Source organism: Vanellus vanellus (genome assembly GCF_965231255.1).
Source record: "Vanellus vanellus genome assembly, chromosome: Z".
Taxonomy (NCBI): domain Eukaryota; kingdom Metazoa; phylum Chordata; class Aves; order Charadriiformes; family Charadriidae; genus Vanellus; species Vanellus vanellus.
The window spans coordinates 84,974,272-84,992,706 of record NC_138908.1 but is presented as its reverse complement, the minus strand read 5'-3'; the positions used below and the strand labels follow the sequence as shown (position 1 = coordinate 84,992,706).

The 18,435-nt window shown below is 44.1% G+C and overlaps 1 protein-coding gene across 2 annotated transcripts in view; it reads left to right on the top strand.

The window, feature by feature from the left end:
* Positions 1-13,897, top strand: part of PIAS2 (protein inhibitor of activated STAT 2) — a 32,621-nt gene extending 18,724 nt beyond the window's left edge. Inside the window, exons 7-14 of one of the 2 annotated variants that reach the window (XM_082496979.1) lie at positions 4,838-4,943; positions 5,558-5,631; positions 6,522-6,682; positions 7,294-7,427; positions 7,873-8,044; positions 10,301-10,440; positions 12,330-12,367; positions 13,023-13,897. In XM_082496979.1, coding sequence (XP_082353105.1) covers positions 4,838-4,943; positions 5,558-5,631; positions 6,522-6,682; positions 7,294-7,427; positions 7,873-8,044; positions 10,301-10,440; positions 12,330-12,367; positions 13,023-13,205 — 1,008 coding nt within the window. In that variant the 3' untranslated portion in view covers positions 13,206-13,897. Of the gene's footprint in view, positions 1-4,837; positions 4,944-5,557; positions 5,632-6,521; positions 6,683-7,293; positions 7,428-7,872; positions 8,045-10,300; positions 10,441-12,329; positions 12,368-13,019 lie in introns of both variants that reach the window. The other variant, XM_082496978.1, reaches the window with a different exon arrangement.
* The last annotated feature ends 4,538 nt before the right edge of the window (positions 13,898-18,435 follow it).

The window sequence follows — 18,435 nt, the reverse complement described above, 5'->3', positions numbered from 1 at the left end:
CACCAAAATCTTGTGGTGTAAATTGTAGAAAATAGGTCAGACATGACAAAATAACAAAAGGAAAACCTACTTTTTTCCTGGTACCCTGGTAGTGTGAAAAATGAAATTATGTAGCCATGTGTTCTAAGGCACTTTTCTCAGTATATGTTGTAACTGTCCATTGCAGAAGGCTTTATAAACTGACCAGATGTGCCAAGGCTGTGGGGGTGGAGACAAGCATTTGCTTTTGAGGTTCTTGTATGGATAAAGAGCCAACTGAGAGCCTATGGGTCAGGATTAAAGGGAAATCAGGAGCAGGGGACATTACAGTGGGGGTCTGCTACAGGCCATCTGACCAAGAAGACCAAGTGGATGAAGCCCTCTATAGACAGATAGGGGCGGCATCATGTTCACAGACCCTGGTTCTCATGGGTGACTTCAACCACCCTGACATCTCTTGGAAGGGTAACACAGCCAGGCATAGGCAATCCAGGAGGTTCTTGGATTGCCTTGAGGACAACTTCCTTCTCCAAGTGGTTGAGGAGCCAACGAGGAGAGGAGCTATGCTGGATCTTGTTCTTACCAACAAGGAGGGGCTGGTAGACAGTGTCAAACTCAAGGGTAGCCTGGGCTGTAGTGACCATGAAATAGTCGAGTTCAAGATCCTCGAGGCAGTGAGGAAGGTGCGCAGCAGGCTGACCACCTTTGACTTAGGGAGAGCTGACTTTGGCCTCTTGAAGAACCTGCTTGGCATGGTGCCATGGGATGAAGCGCTGGAGGGAAGGGGACTCCAAGAAAGTTGGTTAATATTCAAGGACCACCTCCTCCAAGCTCAGGAGCGATGCGTCCCTACAAAGAGGAAGGCAGTCAGAAAAGCCAGGAGGCCTGCATGGATGAACAAGGAGCTCCTGGACATAATCAAAAGAAAAAAGAAGGTCTATAGGGAGTGGAAACAGGGACGGGTAGCCTGGGAGGTATACAGAGGAATTGTTCGAGCAGCCAGGGGTTGGGTTAGACAAGCTAAAGCCCAGATAGAACTAAATCTGGCCAGGGACATTAAGACAAACAAAAAATCCTTCTCTAAGTAAGTCAGCGAGAAAAGAAAGAGTAGGGAAAGAGTGGGCCCTCTCCAGAAGGAAATGCAAGAACTGGTTACCCGGGACAGAGACAGAGCTGAGGTACTCAATGACTTTTTTGCCTCAGTCTTCACTGGCAAGGACTGCAGCCACACTGCCCATGATGCAGAATGCAAAGGCAGGGATTGGGAAAATGGGGAACCGCCCACTGTAGGTGAAGATCAAGTGTGAGACCACCTGAGGAATCTGAAGGTGCACAAGTCGAAAAGCGTTTGACAGTGTCCCACACGATATCCTGGTCTCTAAATTGAAGAGACATGGATTCAACAAATGGACCGCTCGGTGGATAAAGAACTGGCTGGACGGTCGCACTCAAAGAGTTGTGGTCAACGGCTCAATGTCCAAGTGGAGAGCAGTGACGAGTGGCTTTCCTCAGGGGTTGGTACTGGGACCTGTACTGTTCAACATCTTTGTCGGTGACATGGACAGTGGGGTCGAGTGCACCCTCAGCAAGTTTGCCGATGATACCAAGCTGTTTGGCGAGGTTGACACGCTGGAAGGGAGGGATGCCATCCAGAGGGATCTGGACAGGCTGGAGAGGTGGGCCCAAGCCAACCTCATGCAGTTCAACAAGGCCAAGTGCAAGGTCTTACATCTGGGTCGGGGAAATCCCAAGCACAAATAATCCAGGCTGGGTGGGGAATGGCTGGAGAGCAGCCCTGAGGCGAAGGACCTGGGTGTGCTGATTGACGAGAAGCTCAACATGAGGCAGCAGTTTGCGATCACAGCTCAGAAGACCAACCGTATCCTGGGCTGCATCAGAAGTGTGGCCAGCAGGTCAAAGGAGGTGATTCTGCTCCTCTACTCCACTCTCGTCAGACGCCACCTGGAGTACTGCATCCAGCTCTGGAGTCCCCAACATAAGAAGGACATGGACCTGCTGGAGCATGTCCAGAGGAGAGCCATGAGGATGATCTGAGGGCTGGAGCACCTCTCCTATGAGGAGAGGCTGAAGGAGTTAGCGCTGTTCAGCCTGGAGAAGAGAAGGCTCCAGGGAGATCTTATTGCGGCCTTCCAGTACTTAAAGGGGACCTACAGGAGAGCTGGGGAAGGACTTTTTACTGGGGCATGTAGTGATAGGACGAGGGGGAATGGCTTTAAACTGGAAGAGGGCAGTTTCAGATTGAACATTAGGAAGAAGTTTTTCACTGTGAGGGTGGTGAGGCCCTGGAACGGGTTGCCCAGAGAGGTTGTTGAGGCCCCATCCCTGGAGGTGTTGAAGGCCAGGCTGGACGTGGCCTTGGGCAACCTGGTCTAGTGGGAGGTGTCCCTGCCTATGGCAGGGGGGTTGGAACTCGATGATCTTCAGGGTCCTTTCCAACCTAAACCATCCTATGATTTTCTAACAAAGTAATACTAAGTAGTTTTACAAAAGCAATTTTTACCTCATAGGAAGAACTAGCTAATGGATATTTCCATGTCTGTTCTTTTGAGATTCATTTTTATGTGAAAATGGCCTCTCTATGAGGCTATTTAAAATTGTACTTGCCAATAAAGCAAAACAGGGGTGGAATTTCCAGCTCAGAAAGCTCTTAGATGGCAGGTTGCTGGGAAGGTCTTACTAGGGGGGTGTTAGGCTGCTGGTGTCTGCTGTTTCTGGGCTTGATGGATCTCAAACATGCTTGGTTGGACTATACTTGTGTGATGTGTGTGTTTGTAATGCAGGATATTTGAGCAGTGTGTGTTTTCTTACAAATGAAGAGTATTCTGGAAGTTTGGGTGACGTGAGGGAGGTGACTCTGTGGGGAAGGATAGAGACCTGGGCAAAAAAATTAAAATTGAAGCCTCTTCTTAATGCAGTTATAAACCTCATGGAAGCTGCAGTGGGGGAAAAGCGTGCTAGACTTCAGGTGGCAGGAGTGGTGACTAAAATGTGGTACCTGTTGCTTTCTGGTGCCTGCAGTCATTAATCATAGTTGAAAAGGAATTAGCTTTTAAAATGGCTGTGTGGCTGTTTAGAAATTCCCCTATGGATTTATTAAGGAAAGAAAGGGAGAGTGAAGAATTTCTGAATTCTTCTTAGGTTTAAATAGCTGTTGCAGCAGCCCTTTCAGCTGTTGGTAAGCAAGAACTACTTATTCCTCTATCTGTGGCTAGTTGTGTAAATCCTTCTGGATTTAGTTATCAAAGTAGCTTACCTCATACTTCTTTTCATCAAAATCTGTGGACCAGAGACACCACATGTTTCAACATGAGGCTCCAGTATAAGCTTTTATATGCTAATTAAAGCTTTAAAAAGAAATTGGAGAGAAAGCTAATGTTCAGAAAAATAAATGAAGGACAGTGCTGACAGATAAAGTTGGGGTTTTTTTTCCTAAAACAGAGGTGGAGGGGAAAAGATCTAAGCTGTTGCTTCCCAATCATAAAGCACAAGAATCTTGACATGACTGCAGGGTTGTGTGTGGTCTTGGCCTCTCCTGCTGATCCCTGCTGTCTTCCTCACTTGTATCTGCCAAAACACATTCTCATGGAAGGAGATGAATTGGAGGTTGTCCCAGCATTCCCCCTTGCCCTGAGAGGTAAAGTGGGTTCTTTGGTTTAATGTTGGTGCTCTGCTCTGAGTATCAGAACTTGCATAGCAGCTGTTGCTATTCATCCTCTAAATGAGAGCCTTGGGGACAGTGTGGAGTGTCACTGGGCCTGCGCGGTTAAGGGCATATTGGCAGGTACTTGACTGATAGCACAGGGCTTCTGAGCAAAGGAGACAGTAATCCCACAGAGGCGGTCAGACTTGAGCGTCTAGAACTCTTTCTGTAGGCAATAAACTGTGCAACATATGGTCGTTCTTTAAGAGATAAAAAAAACCATAATTTTTTTCTTATTGTTTTCCCATGCATTTAGATAACTTCATCTGCTCATCTAGGTAAGAGCTGGTTTTCCTGTAGGTGGTAAAGGAGGAGCAGGGCAGCAGGTGTTCTTGTTTAAAATTCCTGTGCGGTATCCAGAGAGTACAGGAGCCATAAGAAGGTGGCTGCCAGGGAGTGGAAATAAGAGATTGCAGGTTGTGTGTGTTATACAGATGAAACCATTATTATTCTGCAGTAGTAGGACTTGCAGAATTTTCTCTTCATTAGTGACCTTGAAGAGAGATTGAATGTTGAACAGAAGAAGCTGGCAAGTGGTGTGAATTAGGGAAGAGCAGTAAACGCTAGGGAATGTCGCCAGCCTCAGAGGAGTGGATATGGCCTAAAGAGGCTTGGCTTAAAAGTGCAGAACAAGCTAAAGAGAAGGCACAAGGAAATTGGTGCATCTGTGAGCCATCTGAAGGTGTTGTTTTTGCACCTGAAAGAGCATTCATCTCTTTTGTCATGTGATTGTCTTTGAGCTCCCCGCTAACAGATTGACACCGAAAAAAAGGAAGGATTTAAGAGACAAATGTGTGAAGTTCTTAAAGACTGCATGTATGAGAAGGTGTGTCACCAGACTGAATCATCTTTCCAAGAAAAGAGCCAAGATTGTCTCTTGGTTGTGGAGTTATTATTCTTGCTCGAGTCTCAACTGGAGTAGGACAGTTGGACTTGATTGGCAAGAGAATTCTGGCAGCGTATTGGACTCTTTGACAGTAATGAGGTCATCTGTCAATGCTTTTCATAACTATTAAGCAAAAAATTGGCATGTTTTTGTTCTTACTGTATGGTACAACTAGTGTAAATAGTAATCTATTGTCATAGTGGCAGTACTGTATGAAATCAATATTTGATCTTTAATCCCTCTTTTTGTAGAATTACTCCATGTCCGTGTATCTCGTTCGTCAGCTCACTTCAGCGATGCTTTTGCAGAGGTTAAAAATGAAAGGAATCAGAAACCCCGATCATTCCAGAGCACTAAGTAAGTCAAATTAATTTCTCTGTCTGTACTTTTTGAGAGTGGTTGGTGGCTCTTTAAATCTAGAAGTGGTAATACTTAGGGTTTCTGCAGCATTTTGAAAAGAAAGTCCATGCCCAGAGTATTAAAGGTTGCCTCTGCTGTTGCTGAGCCTATCAAGCATGTTTTTCAGTGGATGTCCCTGTGCTGGTAGGGAGCTCACCTAGACATCCCATCTGAAATGTCCTTATGGGAATACCCTGAGCACCACTTACCATGGTGGGCTGTGCAGTGCAGGTGGATGTCCTAAATTGTCTTCACTTGTATGTGATGCTGATTGTCTTTGTACCTCACTCACTGATGATTACTTTATTTATCTCTTCACGTATTGGGTCGAGTTTGCTGTACTAACCACTGCGGCTGTTAGCGCATCTGCTGCATGCCGAACAATCTTGTGATGCACAGTGTTTGCCAGTCACTTATAGTGAAACTGTTGGTTTTTGATATGGTTATGAACTAGTTTCCTAGATGCTTAACTTTCCTTTAGAGAGCTGGAGACAAAGTACCTGTACCGGCGAATCAAGATTAGTATTTTAAATAATGATGTCTCTGTATTACTTCTTAATTTATTTTAACAGTTAAAGAAAAGCTAACTGCAGATCCTGATAGTGAGATTGCCACCACCAGTCTGCGGGTTTCTCTGATGTGTCCTGTGAGTATGGTTGGAAATTACCATACACAGATTTGTTATTTTTGTCTTTAGTGCAGAGTTGGGCTGTTTTTAAAAGGCCCCGCTTCAGGAACTTAGATGGCTTTTGGTTTATACTGATCCATTAATATAAAATAGTGGGGAGAAGGGCGCATCTACAAACACCTGATTGCAGCAGCATTCAACCAGTTATGGTTTAGAACTGGGAATGCCTTTGTTGTAATGCAGTCAAAATCAAGTTGCTAGTTATGTGTGTATAGTGAGGTCTTCAGAAGGAGTAATCTCATATTGAGACATTGGGACTAATTGGGCTGGGTGACAGAATAATCGAAGGAGACAGTGATAAACAAAACTCTGGATCTCCTCACTTTGGTGGTATTGCTTATGCTGCCAGCTACCATAACAAACAAAACTGATCACTGTGTGACAAGGTAACCCTGCCTTGGGGTTTCTCTTCCCGGGTAGAATCTGGCCTTGTGTTTGAGACAGGTCTGTTAAGCTAAATGTTAATATGGGTATGATGCCATCCTGAGTCTAACATAACTGGAGCTCACAAAACCCCTTGAAATACTAGGGTAAAATAAAATGATAAAAGCAGGTGCTTCAGTATGTCTTAATAAAAATAAAATCCTAGAAATAACATTGATGCACATCCATCAGAAATGTTTCTGACTGTTTTTGACTCAGTGGAGACTTTGAGGATGGCTTTATTGTTCCTCTACATGCACTGTACGTGCTTTGATAGGGTGGATTTGCCTGCAGTGACTGTAGCACTGGGCACCTCTGTAGTGAGAAGAGAGTTACTGCACGGAGTGCCTCTGATTTCATTGTCAGCCATCCAGGTCTACTTCACTGTCTGCTGTTCTGACACTCTTTAAATGCATTTCCTGCAGCTGGGAAAAATGAGACTGACAATCCCATGCCGGGCTGTTACTTGCACACACCTGCAATGTTTTGATGCTGCTCTTTATCTTCAAATGAATGAAAAGAAGCCTACCTGGATCTGCCCTGTCTGTGACAAAAAGGCAGCTTATGAGAGCCTAATACTAGATGGGTAAGAGACTGGGTTTTCAGATTACACATTTACTTAAAATTTTTCATTATGTATTTGACAGCTACTTTTGTGACTTGAGGTTTAGCCATTTCATACTATTTTCTTTGTCAACATACTTAGACTGGGAGGAACCATTAGACTCTGTTTGTTACCATGTAAGTTTATCTCCTAACTGCATTATCAAACGCTTGAGCCTCAGTATATTTCCTCTGGAGAAATCCAAATGTGACATATTAAGGATAGGTGTCCCTTTTACATGACCCTATCTCTGAAGCTATTAACTTTAAAATTTCAATTTAACTTATAACCAAGTGTCAAACTTGATTCAAAGGATGATGATTTCCAGCTCTGTATGGAAATCTATGAATTGCAGTAAGTTGGAGTGGAATATGGGTAGGTTGGGATATTGAAAGTATTTTATGTTTCAATGTCTGGATGTCTGCGAAGGCTGTGGTTACAGGATGTGACATCCTGTAAGATGGACTAGGGAGCGTGTGCATGCAATGGGTCGAAGGTGATCATAATTAGCTTTTCAACTGTGCCCCCTTTTCACTTAGAATAAAAAATTTCACTTTAAATCAAAACCAAAACCACTCCATGTTATTTTTCAGACTCTTTATGGAAATCCTTAGTGAATGTTCAGATGTGGATGAGATCAAATTCCAAGAAGATGGCTCCTGGTGCCCCATGAGGCCAAAGAAGGAAGCTGTGAAAGTCTCAGGTCCACAGTGCACCAAAATAGAAAGTATGTATTTCTGGATACTGGTTGCAAACCAACAAAAAGCCTTGAAGACTTAGTTGTAGCTTGGATAATGCGTATGGATGTTGATGTTTGTTTTGTGGAGGGCTTAATACTTCTAACCTCCTTGTAATTTAAACTAAAAAGAAAGAGTTGTATCTCTAAAAGCATGCGTTTTGGGGCTTTGTCTCTGCTCTTTATAATAGCAGTTAAGAAAATGAAAGGGTGCTCGTTTTAGGTCCTTAAACAGATAAGTGAAAATAAAAGTTTGTGCTCTAATGTTCTCAACATGATACAGAATACTAATAAAACAATTCCTGGGCCGTAACATTCTCTGTAGTGACCGGGAAGATGAGGTAAAACAGAATTTGAGTTCCTGGTTATGTTGTAAGTAGAAACTGCTGATGTCAACAGCCTTTAAAAAACGGTGATATCTTACTTTCTCGTTTAGGTTCCAGTGTTGTTAGCAAACCCTGTTCTGTGACGGTGGCCACTGAGGTAAACAAGAAGAAAGTTGACATTATTGACTTGACAATAGAAAGCTCTTCTGATGAAGAGGAAGATCCTCCTGCCAAAAGGAAGTGCATATTTATGTCTGAAACACAAGGAAGCCCCACCAAAGGGTTTGTCAATTTTAAAGTTAATTGTTATTCTGTAATGTCTCAGATAAATTGATGTGTAGACAAATGGACTTGTAATCTCTCTTTGGGATCCAGCTCTGCACTTCCAGAGGAGAATTTCTAGGCCTCTCCTTGCAGAAGGTTGTATTGATACAGTACCTCTGTACAGGCAAAACACTATTAAATAGTTTTGCACCTCACAAAAGACTTGTGCTGACTGTTGCTGTGTTTGCAGGGATATTTCTCCATAGAAAAGGAAGCTGATTAAGCTAATGGACAGGATTCTTCTGAGAAAGCAGTTTATGCCAAGTGGAGGAGCTTTATACGTTCTTGCTAAGTTAGTGTCATCTTAAAGGCTTTTCTCCGGCTGTCTGCTACACTCTTTAATCTGCTGTGGTGCCCAGGAAACTAAGCTGCATTGTGTGTTTCATCCATCCTGTCAGTCTTGGAAAGGAGGCACTTTGCTGTTTTGTATCAAGACAAGCTTTTCCTCCATCTCTTTGTTACACTCTGGAATGTCTTAGACTTTGTTGGCCACAGTTGTCAGTCAGTCCTACACCTTGGTTAGCACAACCAACAACTTCCCAAGTTCTCTGCCAACTGCTCTGTCTTTGTAGTCATGCGTGACTTCAGCCACAGGCTTAACCAGTGTCTTTACTGTTGTGCTGCCTTCTGTCTGTCCCAGTCTCTGCAAGTCAGCTGCAGTTACTGTTTGTGCCTTCCATAAAGTTCTTGCTCTTGGCCCGTAGGGTGCAGGAGACCTGCAGGGAGAGAGGGGCACTGGTTAGGCTCACTGCTCCACGAGGCCATTCCAAGCGTCAGCTTTTAGTAATGCCTTATTAGTTGGTGTTGCTGCATGCATGAGGTGTGTGTCTGCATCTCTCAGCGTAGTGGCTTATGTCTTGTACTAAAATAATAGTAATAAAAACAAACCCCTTCTGTTTTGCCAGCTCTTGAACTAATGAGCAGGTGTACTCTGTCTCTAGCCCACAGGAATGTGTGGTCTTTGGTGAGCAAATAGTTGGTCATCTTCAAGAACTTTCAGCAGGGATACTGAAATGCTGTTGCTTTTTGTGAGGATTGTGGAGGAACTCTTCTGCAACAGACTCTGTTTCTTATTTTTGTAAGAAAAAATAGCTACAAATGCAACTCTTAATGAAGTTTCAGAAGGCACCGAGACTTACTTCCATGCGCCTGTGTTTGTCTGAGATGGCTACCTGCAACCATAACTGTAGGAAGACTGAGTTTTCTTGTCTGTGACCAATGTATTTTCCTTACTGTTTGGGTATGGAAATAGCATGTTTTCATTCTTCAAGTCCAAGTCAAAGCCACGCTTTTGGGGAATAGCTTATCTCGTGTAAACAATGTTGCCTGAATGCTTGTTTTGGCTAAAGTGTGGGGTGTCTTCCTATAGGCAGAAGCAACATAGGCTGAAGTATGAGGTGCTTGAGAAGGGAGGGTCTGAAATCCAAGCTTCTGAAATTGGAAGCATAAATGCACCAGTGCAGCAGTCTGGGGAGGAGGATATGAGTGGATGACACTCATGGCTGGTGGGCTGGAGGGAGCAATGCAGAGCAGCGGGGAGCGGGACTCTGGGTGTTTCCACCTGACTTGTAGTTTAGGAAAAGTTTTATGCACGTGGCTGGTGCCTGAATGTCTGCTGTGTAGCCTTTAACAGTGCCGTGAAGTAATTGGGCAGAAGGTGGGGATGCAGAAGGGTTTTAACTGGTTGCATGTTCCTGGAGAGGTGAACTTATCTTGGGCTCAGGCTGTGAGTAAAGGTGGGTTTGATATTTAACTCCCACATGTGTAATTTGTGCTCCAGGGGCTGAATAATGGTCAGGCGTGCCCTTGCCGTGACAGGTTAGCACCGAGGAACAGTTATGTGGAGCAATTGAAACGAGTGCTTTTGTCCAGGCTCTGGCTACCTGCACATACCTCCCGGGGTGCTCCACAGATACAGATTGCCATTTCTGTCTCTGAATAGTAGGCTGTCAGAAATGACTCCAGCACCATACTTCGTTTTAATGCCAACTTGCTCTTATGTCACAGCTGCTGTTGAGAGCCAAGATATGGTCATGTTATTATGAAGACTGTTATGAAAGAGGAAATTAGAGTGGGATACTGTGTAGTGAGTAGCCACGCTATAGTTGTGGTGTAACATAGTGACCTTGTGAATGAGAGTGCACAGCGGTGCGTAATTGCTTTTCTGTAACTAACGGCCAGGTTGTTTGTAATTTCCCATGCTGTTTAAAACAGGGTTCTCATGTATCAGCCATCTACTGTCAGAGTGCCCAGCGTGACAACGGTCGATGCTGCTGCTATTCCTCCTTCATTAACAGACTATCCAGTACCATTCCATCATCCACCAATATCCAGTATTTCATCAGACTTGCCAGGTAGGTGGTGGCTATTTTTGATGTGTGTTCTGACAGCCTTATTAATTTGTGGGGTGGGTGAAAATTGGAGAATTGATCAACTGTTGGTTTTTGTTTTTTTTTTGTTTTTTTTTTTTTTTTTAATGGCACAAGACTATATGCAGTATTGCACTGATGTGATGCCTAGAGAAGTCCAGTACAGGCTGTCTTTCCAGTTTCAGATTGTGCTTCGCAACAGTGATGTGAAAAGCATTGCTTCTGGGGTACAAATTGGCACTTTGGAACAGCAGCTTCTTGCTATATTGAGTTAGACTTTATGTAAGCATCTGGTTGTTACCTGTCGTAGATGCGAGGGAGAGTAGCTGCTTATTTAAGTTGCAGAAGCGTGATGGCGCTGACTCATCCCAACCCCAGATGTAGAGAGATTCTGCTAGCTGATTCTAGTGGTGCTGTCTAGACTGTATGAAAAAGGTTAAGGTGAGCTACAATATGTAAGCTGACCTCTATTGACTTTCTTTACCTAGACATACCTAAATGCCTATGATGTATTCTTCAACCCTGCTGCTAAGTATCAGACAAAAGGTGGGGATACTGATTGTTTTCTATCCTGGCTCCTTGAAAAGAATACTGTATAATCAGACAAAAGGTGGGGATACCGATTGTTTTTTATCCTGGCTCCTTGAAAAGAATACTGTTTAGAGGGACTCTGGGGGTTCTCTTTGCCGGCTGCAATGAACCCAGAGCCCAGGAAACGGTGACTTGTGGTGACAGGTGTCACATTGGCCTCCTGTACTTCCCTCTCCCCTTTCCATTGCCTGTCTCCATTTCTCTCCTGCAACATCTCTGGGTTTTTTCCTCTTCTTTCAGCACCAGTTTGGCAATGGGATGGATATCGTTCCCCTTGTTTCCCTGTCCATTTTGGTTCTCTTACTGCTCCCTCCCTCCACTTCTCCCTTGTTAAGAAATTTATTGTCTTCCCAAATTGGATAGGAGAGTAAGCTGAGAGAATGGAAGTCTAGAACTGTCTTGTCCATCTTCATCAACTGAAGTTCTAGACAGCTTCTTTTGCTTTTACATGTTCAATTCTGTAAAAGCAGCTGAGCTTAAATCTCCTTCAAAATTTTTCTCTGGTGGAGAAGAGGAGGAGAGATGCCGCTGGCCAGAACAGATTTGGAGGTGAGGGAAGAGGGAGGGAGTAAGTTTACCATTTCTTTCTGTTGACATAGCAAACACAAGGCCAATATTTAGAAACAAACCAAAAAAGGCTGTAATTTCTCATTGGTTTCATAATTTTAAACATGTTGCCCTAAATGCTTACACACTAGTGGTGTATAAGACGGACGCTAGTTGTCACTGCTCTCAGAGGATATACGTTGAACTACTTGTAGTTTCCTCTTCTTCGTTCCTTTTATTTGTCTAGACACAAAACGGGGATGATATTAGAAATGTTTCCTTATTGGCTGCCCATGGGTGGAGGAAGAGACCTGCTGCTTGTTTTTGGACTTGTGCATGTTGTGACTTTACTTCATTCCAGCATCTTTAATGTGATGACACTCTTCATGTCCCAGTTTGGCCAAGTCAGGTACAATATGCAGTGAAACTTGCATTATGAACCAACAGCTCCAAATGGCAACCTCCATCTAAGCAACCACATTGAACCACCCTGCGATATCCAGTGAATAATACATCATTTTGTCATTCTCATTCTTAAAAAGAGCCACTTGTACTAGATAACTCGTTTTGCTGCTACCTGAAGTAGTCATTGAGAGTGGTGTCACAGTGGTATATTCCATTTAGAAACTGTGTAACAATTGCAAAATCTGTTCTACGGCCACAAAAAAGTTCCTTACATTTGTTCTGTATGAATCAAAGAAAGACTCATCAATTTATTATCCTTCTCTTCTTTCTAGGTTTGGATTTTCTTTCCCTAATCCCAGTTGATTCACAGGTATGTTTCTGAATTGCTATGGGGTTAATTGCCAAGTCTGGTTTTTGTGACGTGCTGCTCGAGTAACTATCAGGATGTTGTCATCAACCATCCCGTGTTTGCAGTCCACTCGCTTAGACCTAACCACAGGCCAGGAAAATCCATTTCCCTAGAGCCAGAGGTGGTAATGAAGATGCATTAAGGGAGGATTCTATGAAAATGTTAATTGAGTACAGCTGCTGCCATTTGAGGGGATGAAATTCTAACCTCCACTGAAGTAGCAAAAAGCATTCTGCTACCTTTCGTGATGAAAGGAGCCTGAAATGCGTAGTTGTACACAGTAGCTACAGGCAATGAACATTCTCCAAATGCCAAGGGTATTTTTGTGATCATCATGTGGTCATGACAGTGTTTCTTAATGCACTAGTAAATGCTGAAGCCTAACCAGTTAGTCAGGAAAAAAAAAATAACGGGGAGGATGAGGGAGAAGGGCTTGTGGCTCCCATCTCTGCTTGCTTACTTGCTGGTCTGCAGAACTCTGGTTCTTGCTATGCATGCATTAACAAGGTTCTGCTAGTAATGTGTTTTGTGCTTGTTGTAGGGAAGATGTATCTTCAGAGCATACATTTCCCTTGTGCAGTTAGTCTCTTCATTCTTCGTTGTTTGTTTCAAGCAGTACTGTCCTCCTATGTTTTTGGATAGTCTCACCTCAACCTTAACAAGCAGCACCCCTGGCAGCATCATCACGTCAACCAGTCACCACGAGAGCAGCACACACGTTAGCTCCTCTAGCAGGAGTGAGACCGGCGTGATAACCAGCAGTGGAGGCAGCGCTCCTGACATCATCTCACTGGACTGAAACAAGGGGCAGCATGGGACTCCGGGAGAAATTGCACAGAGCTGCTGCTTGTATCTCTGGAACGTCAGCATCTCGGAAGTTATTCGGATATTTATTGAAAGGATTTGCCTTCTGGAAAATGGAGTAAATTCATCTGCACTAGGAACAGAAGTGATTTTTTATTTTTTCTCTTGCTCATTAAATAGCTGGTATGGAAAAGGCCTCTTCAGAACATGCTTTTATGCTTTTGGCTTGTCCTGGGGAAACTGACTTTTTGTTGCTGGGTGGCTTCCACAACTGGTTTTTAATTTTGTTGAAAACCACAGCAATAATGTAAAACAAATAAAAACTTTTTTAAACAAAAAAGGCACTTAACCACTCTAGAACAACAAGAACTTGGACAAAGGCGCAGAAGCGTATGCATTGGTGAATTTTTAGTATTTTCACTGGGGCCTGTAATAATCTTCATTTAAGACAATGAAGCTTTGTGAAATAGCCATGACTAGTGATGTATGTCTCTTGTTCCCCACTTCTGTGTTACCTGGGGATATAGGGGAAGCCTCTGTAAATGGGATTGTTGTTTTTTTATTTTGTGTTGGGTTTTTTTGTCCTTATTTGCTGGTTTTTTTAACACATGCAACAGAATCCTAAGCTGTGACTTCTTCCTCGTAACATTCTTTGGGCTGGGAAGGGGACAAACTATCTATGCAAACCCCGTGTTACACCATCTCTGTGTTGTTGTTTCAGAATTAGGATACCTGGATACCTCCCCCCCACCAGAAACACCAAACTATGCTCAGTCAAGCTACAGGTGAATTTCTGGTTTGTTGGCTTTAAGAGGTAATAGAAAAAAAAAGCCCTTAAACTCAAATTTAGATGATAAAGTCCTTGGTGGCCCTCTTTGAAACTGCCGCCCCTCACGAGATGATCAAGTGGAGTGCATGCTTTCTCTGGCAAGCTGTAAGGAGACAAAATAGGATTTACTTTGTCCAGTGCAGGATTGTTTTGTAGGATCTCTTGCTCCTGGCTTGTCACTTCAGTAACTGCTGTATTCTGCTTGGGAATACTGAACTTTGACCTGCCCTGGGGGAGGCTTGGCTTTTTGGAAGATAAAAGCTGCACAGTGTTCCCATCTAACTGGAATTGTGTTTAGGGCTTAATGATGCTTTGTCCCCCATTACATGGCCTCCTAATCATGGCTCTTCTAATTCAATGGGAACAATTTCCTCCTGTTTGACTCCTCCGATGAATCTGCTGCTTTGTTGTGCGTATGCTTTGTTGTGCGTATGCGGTGTCTCCCCACACACCTCAGCAGTACTGTATGTGGAAGAGGTTACAGATCAGGAAAATCAAGTAATTTCCATAGAGCTGGAATAATGGTATTGTCTATATATGTTGACAGCAGCTTTTCCAAGTGGTGTGTTTCTGTTGAGTAACTGTATCTGAGATTATTCCCTCATTCCCTAACAGAGAGGGATGTTAAGGCCAACAGGAAGAGTTTCTGCAAGTATATAGGAGACAAAAGGAAAACTAGGGAAAATGTGGGCCCGCTGTTGAACGAGACAGGTGCTGTGGTGACAGATGATGCAGAGAAGGTGGAGTTGCTGAATGCCTGCTTTGCTTCTGTCTTTACTGCATGGGCCAGTCCTCGGGAGTCCCAGACTTTGAAGGTAACAGAGAAGGTCTGGAGGAAGGAAGGCTTTCCCTTGGTTGATGAGGAGCAAGTTAGAAATCAGTTAGATAAACTGGATATCTATGAGTCCATGTGTCCTAATAGGATGCACCTGTGAGTGCCGAGGGAGCTGGGAGAAGTCATTGCTGGGCTGCTCTCCATCATCTTTGATAGGTCCTGGAGAACAGGTGAGGAGCCTGGGGACTGGAGGAAAGCCAATGTCACTCCAGTCTTCAAAAAGGGCAAGAAGCAAGACCTGGGAAACTATAGGCAGGTCAGCCTCACCTCCATCCCTGGAAAGATGATGGGACAGCTCATTCTGGGCATCATCTCAAAGCATCTGCAGGTAAAGAAGGTTATCAGAAGTAGTCAACATGGATTCACCATGGGGAAGTCATGTCTGACTAATCTGATAGCCTATGATGGGGTGACTGGATGGGTGGATGACGGGAGGGTAGTGGATGTTGTCTACCTTGACTTCAGCAAGGCTTTCAACACTGTCTCCCACATCATCCTCACAGGCAAGCTTAGGAAGTGTGGGTTAGATGGACAGTGGGGTGGGTTGAACAGTGGCTGGCAGATAGAGTTCAGAGGGTTGTGGTTAGTGGTGCAGAGTCTGGTTGGAGGTCAGTAATGAGTGGTGTTCCCCAGGGTTCAGTCCTGGGTCCAGTCCTGTTCAATATATTCATCAATGACCTGGATGAAGGGATAGAGTGTACCATCAGCAAGTTTGGTGATGACACAAAACTGGGAGGGGTGACTGACATGCCAGAAGGCTGTGCTGCCATTCAGCGTGACCTGGACAGGTTGGAGAGTTGGGCAGAGAGAAACCTTATGAAGGTCAACAAGGGCAAGTGTAGGGTCCTGAACCTGGGGAGGAATAACCCCATGCATCAGTGCAGGTTGGGGGCTGATCTGCTGGAGAGCAGCTCTGTGGAAAGGGACCTGGGGTGCATCAAGAAGAGTGTGGCCAGCAGGTCGAGGGAGGTCATCCTCCCCCTCTGCTCTGCTCTGATGAGGCCACATTTGGAGTGCTGTGTCCAGTTCTGGGCTCCCCGGGTCAAGAAAGCCAGGGATCTTCTGGAGAGGGTCCAGCAAAGGGCTACAAAGATGATTAGGGGATTAAAACATCTCTCTTATGAGGAAAGGCTGAAGGACTTGGGTCTTTTTAGTCTGGAGAACAGAAGACTGAGGCGGGATCTTACCAATGCTTCTAAATACTGAAAGGGAGGGCGCCAGGGGGATGGGAACAGTCTTTTTTTCAGTGGTGCCCAGTGATAGGACAAGAGGTAACGGGCAGAAATTTGACCATAGGAAGTTCTATCTTAACATGGGGAGGAACTTCTTTCCTGTGAGGGTTGCAGAGCACTGGCACAGGCTGCCCAGAGAGGTGGGGGAGTCTCTGACCCTGGAGACATTCCAAACCCACCTGGATGCCATCCTGTGCAACGTGCTGTAGGTGACCCTGCTCTGTCAGGGGGGTTGGACTAGATGATCTCCAGAGGTCCCTTCCAACTTCTATCATTTTGGGATAATTACCAGCTTTCACTTTTTCCTAATTTTGTGTTCCTTTTTTTCTTATTTCTTTAGGCAGGTGTCTGGTGCTTTTTGCCTCCTGTTACTGTGACAGTATTTGAACGAAGTACATGGATAAGCAATGTTGAAGCAGGATGTATTGTAACTTGTCTGCCCTGTACTCCCACCTTTAATGCTGTGTTACTGTTCCTCATTGCGTTTTTTGTATGGTCTTTCACAGCGGTCTTCAGTTCACATGTTGGTCTTAATATTGCATCCAATCCTTCTTCTCCTTTCCTTATCTGTTGAATTTTTTTGTACCTGTTAAGGATCGGTTTTTAGCATGATTTATTTCCAATAAAGCCATGCTACTCATGATGTTTTTTCCTAATGGCCTGCAGCCAGTCGGTGCTTTCTGCATCACAATTGCACAGTGACTTGAACTATAAATAGAGTGTGGAGCGAGGTTCCAGAATAATGCTGAATAAAGTGTTTAAAACTGTTATCTGTTGCTGAAGATGCTGTTTGTACTCTTGATGCCGAACTGCAGTGTGACTCGGGCAATTGCTGAACTGGCTGAAGGGACATAAGCGTCTCAAGTGTACGTCAAAAGTTAAGTAAGGGTGAGTTCCATTTTTAGGACACGTGCTCTAAACCATCATAAAATATGGCTCGGATTTTCAGTTAATTATTGTGCCCTGTTAGTAGTTACTTATCAGGGCTGTGGTATGGTTGTGTTCTCCAGCTGTCCTGGGCAGGAATTTTGCAGCTGCATTTTGCTTTAAACCTTCCAGACCCATGACAGCAATGTCAAATGCAAACTCATCCATTTAGGAGAGAGATGGATTGACATCGGCTGTGGTGTGAGCTAAGCATTCAGGTGAACAGTGTAGTTTTCCTGCAATACTGATCATAGCTTATTGGTTTATTTTTCCTTCAACAAGTTCTAAAATGCATCAGAATGTCTATCCAAGAACTTCTAACACAAGAAAAACCTTGAAGAATAGGGTAGATGACTTCTTACCTCTTTGTTTCCACTACGGGAGTATCTGGTTACTGCTTTGAGCAGACTATATCAAAGATACCTTCAAACCAACTGCAGAAGGAAAGTAAAGCTTATGAGACTAATACCAGTCCCTCTGCTGCACAGAGACAGTCATGCTGCAAGAGCTAGCCCCCTCCCCCTGCCCCCATCCATTTCCCACATCTTTCTCTGTGTTTTAGCTGCTAAAATACTAGATACAGAGAGGCTGTACCTATGCACCTGAAGATTATTAGCCTGAGCTGGCTTCTGGTTTTCATACTTCCAGGTCAGATAAAGCTGTCTGAAACAATGGTGAGCCTTGTAGGCAGGACCATGCTGCCCAAGGATACAGCCCCAGCCCCAGGAGGTTCTGAGGCTGTCCAGCAGCAAGAATTCAGGCACATCCAACAGGAGTATCTGCCTTTAAATCTAGGTGCTGGATGCTAGAAAGCTTACCTGTAACTGCAAGCCTTTCGTTGTCAGTCTTCAAGAGCACAAGACGATTCAAGTTTGGAAATGAAAGAATGCATCTTCTGGCTGAGAGGACAAAACCTGACAGTTCAACAAAAATTTCTGCAAGAGCAACAACGAAGGGAGCTGCTTCCTAGATTAAAAGACAATTGTGGATTAGGCAAACACCCTCAGTCCTAGGCAACTGATTTTTTTTTAAAAATGTGTATTTTTGACACAGGCATCAGTGACCACAGGCAAGATACAGGCGACAACGGTCCTTGAGTCAAATTAGCACGTCATTTTTATTTCTGGGGTTTTTTAGTAGGTGATCATGCCATCATTGCAGCATGTTAACATTCTGTGTGTATTCAATGTAGCACTACACTTTCCATTTCCTCCCTGGTTTTACGAGGAAACAGTATCAGACAAAACACAACACGAAACAGAAGTGATGATAACTTATCTAGAAAGTTATCCAGAGGTGGAATTCCCTCCTTCAAGCCTTCGTGTTTACGTGTTTCAGCCGCAACTTTCCAGGGACGAGAATCTGCATCGGAAGGATCCCCAGGCAAAATCTGCCAGTGGTC